General features: G+C 39.0%; 1 protein-coding gene across 1 annotated transcript in view; it reads right to left on the bottom strand.

The window, feature by feature from the left end:
- CFAP299 (cilia and flagella associated protein 299) overlaps positions 1-5,815 on the bottom strand; it is a 561,069-nt gene extending 555,254 nt beyond the window's left edge. Inside the window, exon 1 of the mRNA XM_081095523.1 lies at positions 5,602-5,815. Within this exon, the coding sequence (XP_080951649.1) occupies positions 5,602-5,712 (111 nt within the window). The 5' untranslated portion in view covers positions 5,713-5,815. The remainder of the gene's footprint in view (positions 1-5,601) is intronic.
- Between the last annotated feature and the right edge of the window lie 1,049 nt (positions 5,816-6,864).

Genomic DNA, 6,864 nt, shown 5'->3' on the forward strand with positions numbered 1-6,864 from the left:
GCCAATAAGAAATGTAAGTGTGCCAAAAGCCTCAAAGGAAGAAAATGAGGAGCTCAGGGCTTGGGTATAAGCAGGCCGCTTAGCAGCAGGTGAGTTACATAGACCACTCCGGTCATGAAAGGAGAAAATATTTGGTAGTTTCATAATTTTTAAGAGCTTTTTTCCATAACTGATTTCTATTGTGCTATACACATATGCAACCTTTTCATAGAATTATTGATTATTTTAGTGCCCATTTAAAAAAATTGCTTGTTTGTTATATTTTCTAATTTTTCTATTAAATTTTATATATTTCTTATTGATTTATAGAGCAGTATACTAGATAGCAAGTTGATTACACATTTTGCAAATATGTATTCTTGGGCAGTTTCTTATCTTTTGACTTATTTATGATATATTTTGTCATACAGAGATTAAAATTTTTGGCTAAGAAATTACATATCAAACCTTAATAAAGTACATAGAAAACATTGCATCAATGCACTTGCCAGAAAAAAATAAAGTTTGAAAATAAACTAACCATTCAACTAAAAAAAGTAGAGAAAGAAGACTAAAATCCATCTAAATAACATAGAAGGGAAAATTAATAAAATAAGAAATGAATAAAATAGAAATGAAAATATACAAATCCAGTAAGCTCTGTATACGAAAGCAAAGAATGTATTCAAAAAAAAAACAAACAAAAAAAAAAACCAATAGCCCTGGCTGGTGTGTTTAATGGTTAGAGCATTGGCCCATGCACCTAAGGATTTCAAGCTAGATCCAAGTCAAGGTCATCTGGGTTGCAGGTTCCATCCCCAACCTGTTAGGGCACATGTGGAGGCAAGGAATCAATGTGTCTCTCTCCTCTCTCTCTTTCCCCACCCGCTTCCTCCCTTCTGCTCTCTAAAAATTAATGGGGGGAAAATTCTCTGGTGAGGATTAACTAAATAAATAAATAAACAAACAAACAAACAAACCAATAAAATAGATTACCTTGGCCAAGCTTGATGGTGGAAGGAAGGGAGGGTGGGCAGAAATTAAGGTAGTTCTGTAAATTTCATGGTAGAAAACTAAAGAGGGTTCCAGCCTGGATTAACTCTTCTTTGTTGACTTTAGGAGGTGAGGTCATGTACTAACCAGTCAGAAGTATGAAGAGAGTAAAGATAGTTTTAAAAAGTTGGTGGTAGAGGGTGGGTGTGTGAGGGGTGGGGGGAGGGCGGGTGGTGGTGGAGTAAAGGGCATCAACAGGCAATTCACAAAAGAAATGCAAATGGCCAAGAAATAGTTAAATAGATGATCAACCTTACTAATATTCAGGGAAATTAAAATTAAAACAATGAGATGTTTTGCAAACAAACAAAAGGTGTCTCATTTACTGCTGGTGGGAGAGTAAGTGCCTACTCCAGAGAGCATTTTCACCTTGTCTATTATAGGTTATCGAGTCCATGTTTTAATATATTTACAACTGCACACAAGGAGGATGTACCAAAGATGTTCATTTGACTGTTGTTTCTGAAAACTTTATAAGGAAAATGAATTTCTAAAGAACCAACCTAAGCAAACAATGGAATCAGTGCAACAACTTTTAAAGATTAAGGAGAGCTCTGCAGAGTGACATTAAAATGTCTCCAAAATTTAATGTTAGATTTTTTTAAGTTACAGAATGATATTGACATTACCATTTATATAGAAAATAACAACTAAGAATAATATATATCCACATATAATGAAAATATTTATATATAATAAAAATATATCATTTTTGAGGACTACTCATATGTATGCAAGAAGAGGAAAGATATTGGGGTGAAGTTCAGTCCTTGCTTGTTGCATCTAGGCTCAGAACAACAAATACTTATCATCCCCTACCTCCACCATCCAGTCTAGATTCCCTTCACTCTCAACTAATGCCTCTGCTAGTCTTGGTAACCTATCTATCGGCATGAACCAGACCCCCATTCCTGAGGGATCTCAACCACGAGTCACAAAACCCTTCCCAGTTTCTGCTGTTCTCAAATTGGACCACTTCATTTCCAGTGATTACCTATTGACTATTTTGCAGTTCTTCTTTTGGGGTCTTTTAGATGCCCCATTGTTTCCTCCGCTTTTCTCACCCATGGGTGGTGATACCTTCTTGGTGTCATGGCTATGATGGTTTCTCCCCATCTGCTTTTATGTTAGGGTTCACAGGAATAACCTTCAACTACTTGTGTCAATGTTTTTCTATGGTTTTTTGGGTTTTTCTATCCAGCTGTTCTTGGCTTCTGGATCATCCTATTCTCTTTATTCCCTCCTATCTTTCTGACTCCCTTTCACATTTCCCTTTGTCAGCACCATCTCCACGCACATGCCTTAAGAAATGGTTGTTCTCCCACATATTGTCTTTAGCCCCCTGTCTTGTCTCATTCTACGTACTCTCCTGGTTTATATCCCTGCCTCCACTCTTGTCTCCTCCCAGCAGCAGCTTTTGAAGTCAATATGAATAAAAATTGAATGGAGCATACTTTTTATACACAGAATATAGATTTTAGGGGATTGTTTGAGACACTGAGGATGATATCAGGATCTTGGCATTCTAATGGTATCATTATGAGAAAGTGTCAGAAGTGTTGTGCATACAGCATTCTTGGTTCAGTTTCCTTCTCTGGTCATCAGAATTCATGCCCTGAGGAAATTACATCTTTTTACTTGGGGAGAAATACCTCTGTGAACTTACTGAAAGAAAAATATATAACTCTTCTTAGGCAGAGAGAAGCTAATTTATGCCATTTTTTTTCTATTGACTAAATAAAAGAGTGTAGCTGATTCTGAACTATGTTAATTAAGATATTTCATAAAGAACAGTATTTACTCTGTACCTTGATGCAATAAATAATGGAAAAAAAACTACAATGGTTGCTTGTTACTTGGCTTATTGTTTAATCATGGTACATTATGTTACTAAGCTATTTCGTAGAATCTTAATCAATGCCTGGCAAATAATTTTAAGATTATATCTAAAAAGCTTAATTTGTATGATTTATTTATTTTCTAAATAATGGAAAGATAATATCCCAATAAAACGTCCACATTGCTAATCTCTGTACATAATTTAGCCAAAATGGGGATCCATTCATCAGAGAAATTTTAAAATGATTCTAATAATACCCCTTGATTTGTTACCTGAGAAAAGCAATTAATGTATCACTTTTAGTTGTCCAGTGGTCACAGGGAGCCATTGGAATGAAGGTACTGTGTTTATTTAATGTAGAAGAATTACCAAGAAAGAATCTGGAAAACCCACAGTGGAAAAAAATATTCTCAAAACTTTTAAAGATTTGTATATTGATTTAGAGCAGTGGTTCTCAACCTTGGCTGTACATTAGAATCACCTGGAAATCTTTTTAAAATACAATAATATAGAATTAGAACCCAAATCTCATGACTATAGGATCTTCTAACTTTAATATGCTACCTCTCATTTACCGTTTTAAAATGATCCATTCAAACCAAAGTCAATTACTGATGATCATTCCCCCCCAAAAAAGAACAAGAATCACTTTACAGAGCATGCATGTTCCATGACCCCTGACACATGCCTGCCATACTAGCCATATCCTGAAACAATTCTGAGGAGCCCACTTGTCTCTGTGCAATCTATATAGGCAATTAACCTGCATCCACATAAGTATTTGAGAATATAGGTCCATAGATCTAATGGCACTTAAAAACTGTCACTACTCTCTCTCTCTCTCTCTCTCTCTCTCTCTCTCTCTCTATATATATATATATATATATATATATATATATATATCTTAATATCATCATTCAACCAAATCTTCATCTTGTTTTTTATGAAAGTATAATAAGAATAAGCTTAATCAATGCCAAATTTAAAAGTAAACTTATCATTCCCCCAAATATAATCACCGTTTTCCATTTTGAAGACCTTTAAAGTTCTGATTGATGAAACACGAAGTATCAATGTCTCACTTCTAATCAACATTAATAATTTTAGCTCCCTACTCATCTGAAAAACCCTGCCTTAAAAAAAATAAAACCCTTCTTAATGATACTAGGTTTATGCTTGGCAGTTTTCCACATGTGCTATAAAGATGATTTTAGTCTATTGGGATGTTTGTTGTCTGTATTTCATTCTTTTTAAACATTCAAAAATTTAGATGCAGACACTGTTTAGCACCATTATTTTTCCCCTTCATTTCAGTGATTTAGATGCAAGGTATAAAGCTCAATTTCATTACTTTAAACATATTACCTGCATAAAGTTTTAAAAGCTTGTTTTTCAAGCCAGAAGCCATGTTGGAAATTTTACTTGGATTCAGTTTTCAACATAATTCCAGAAAGATCAAATTACTTGTCTGAGGTCACAAAACTGGTTTGTGGCAGAGCTAGAACTAAAATTAGATGTTTCCATTCCTTCAAATTATGTTCATATCTAGCAAATGAATATGTTTTGGAGAATGAGCACTATTCAAATCTTGGAGTTCACTTTCAGTAAAATCCCGCTTAATGCAACATTTGAACTCCAAGTATTTCAATCCACTAAAATGCTGAATTCCGTTGCTGCAGATAAGGAGTTTGAGAAGTTGGCTGCAGATACAAATCCTTTTCAAATTCCGGTGTGGGTTGGTGCCAGATAGTGGTGGTCTTTCTGACTAAAGAGGAAGGGGCCAATTTGGGGTTCTGTGTCTTGTCCAGAAGGGCAGAATCTCCAGGTCAGCGCCCCTTTCATTGACCTGGTGTGGGAATATGCGAGGGCTATGGGGACCCACCCTCCACCTCCCGCTTCTTAGGACGGGTGGCCTGTTATTTTCCTGTACATCCGGGTTCTCCTTGAGGAGACAAAAACTATCTCCTCTCAGCCCTTCCCCCAATCAATACCCCATCACACACACACACACACACACACACACACACACACACACGCACACACACACACACCTTTAAGAATCTGGGAGGGGCGTGGTCGCTGGGTAGAAGACAGTAACCAATCTCATCACGCCAGATTTTGCTGTGTTGCAAGCTTTCTTTTCTTTTTCTTTTTTCTATCAACATTAGCTGTGATCATCAATTGGATAAACATGAGTCAGTAATATGCAAGCACAGCGACCTGAGTACCTACCCGTAATTAAAGGGCCTTCTGAACCAACGAGCGTAAGGTGGAAGTTTTGGGGCCCAAATGCCCCATACACCACCAGATACACCTGGTGAGTGCTGTCACCATCTATTCTTTAGTACAAGTTGGAAAGGAACGAGAAACAGGGTGTCAGACCTGAGTTACAGCAGAGTCTCAGCAGGCCTCCGACTGCAGGCACCAGTTTCAGAAGAATGCCTGGGACAGGGGAGCCGCCGGGAGGGGGCCCGGGAGGCCGAGCTACGGAGATTCAAGACACCCCGTGCACACGCGCGGGTTTCTGCAGTGGGTGACACCAAGGGCCCACATTCTGAACTGACCGAGGCCTCGCAGGGCAGGAAGGACGCCGCGATCGCCGCCGCCGCCGCCGGGAAACTGCGCGGCGGGACGCTCACCGCCAGGGGGCGACCACCCCACGAAGCGGGGCCTTGGAGGGACCGAAAGACTGGCCGGCGATGGCCACTCCGCGGCGCTGTCGCCCTTACCTCCAGGTAGAACAAGTCCACGGTCGTGATCTGCGAGTCGAGGAAATCTTCATAGGTGCTGAACTGAGTGACGATGTTGTCCACAGCCGTCAGCCCCTCTTCCTGATCCATCGCGGTTGCCTCGGCTGAAGCGTCCCTAGCAACGCAGGCCGAAGGTTCCACCCACCGCGTTCTTTACCAGCAGCTGGGAGCTGTGGACGTGGATCCCGCCCCCGGGGGTGGTTACCTTTAGGGCTTCCGCCTAACTCCTGGCAACACCGCCGCCCAGTGCACACTCCAAGTCCAGGTCTGACACCTCAACTAGTTCAGACTTGGGTGAAATGTGGAGCCAGAGAGAGATGCAAAGTGCAATCCAAAATTAAAAATTATGAGACTGCCAGGATAGTACACAAAATATTATAGATCAGCGCTTCTAATCTCATTCTAAAACACTGTTATGCAGGACAGAAATATCGAGGTTAGTTCTCTGGTAACTGAAGAGCTCTCTATACATTTGTCTGTAAAGAGAATATCTCAACAGAAGTCTCAGGTAATGATCTGTGACCGAACCCAATTATTTGAAAAGTTATAACTTAAAAGCAAATTATTGCTAGTGTTTGCGTATGAGGAAGAATTTATGAATTTCCCAAAGGGAAGAAGCTTGAAGAAAATATATTTGAAGACTTCTTTTGGCACCAAGTGCTTGTTTTATAAACTTTTTACTTTTTAAGTTTCAATAAGCACGCAATGAAAGATCTTGGCTTATATATATAATTTTATTGATATTTAGAGGGAGAGAAAGAGGGTTAGGGACATAGAAACATCAAAGAGAGAGAAACATTCCTCTGCTGCCTCCTGCATGTCCCCCACTGGAGGTGGAGCCTGCAACCCCCTCCCCTGTGCCCTGACCAGGAATTGAACCAGCCACCTCTTGGTTCATGGCTCCACACTCAACCACTGAGCCATCCCTGCTGCATGAAGGTGCCTTTCTTAAAGGGTGAAATATCTGTGGAAACTTAGAAAGTAAAGCTTTATAATCAAGACCTTTCCTCTTAACAAAGTTTTGCATATTTAAAACATGAATTAATGTAATCCAACATGGCTTTTGGAATCCATTTTTCTGGATTTTAATATTCTTCAAATCATCTTTGAATTAACACATATTACAATGGGAGCCTGTGGTAGTTGTAATTTGGTAAGTACTTACTGAATTGATTTTGAAGATCTTCACAGTTGATCTAAAAAAAGTTTTATTTCAATGGAAGCATCTAGTAAGATACTTCA

This window comes from Myotis nattereri, assembly GCF_964212035.1.
Source record: "Myotis nattereri genome assembly, chromosome: 1".
Lineage (NCBI taxonomy): Eukaryota > Metazoa > Chordata > Mammalia > Chiroptera > Vespertilionidae > Myotis > Myotis nattereri.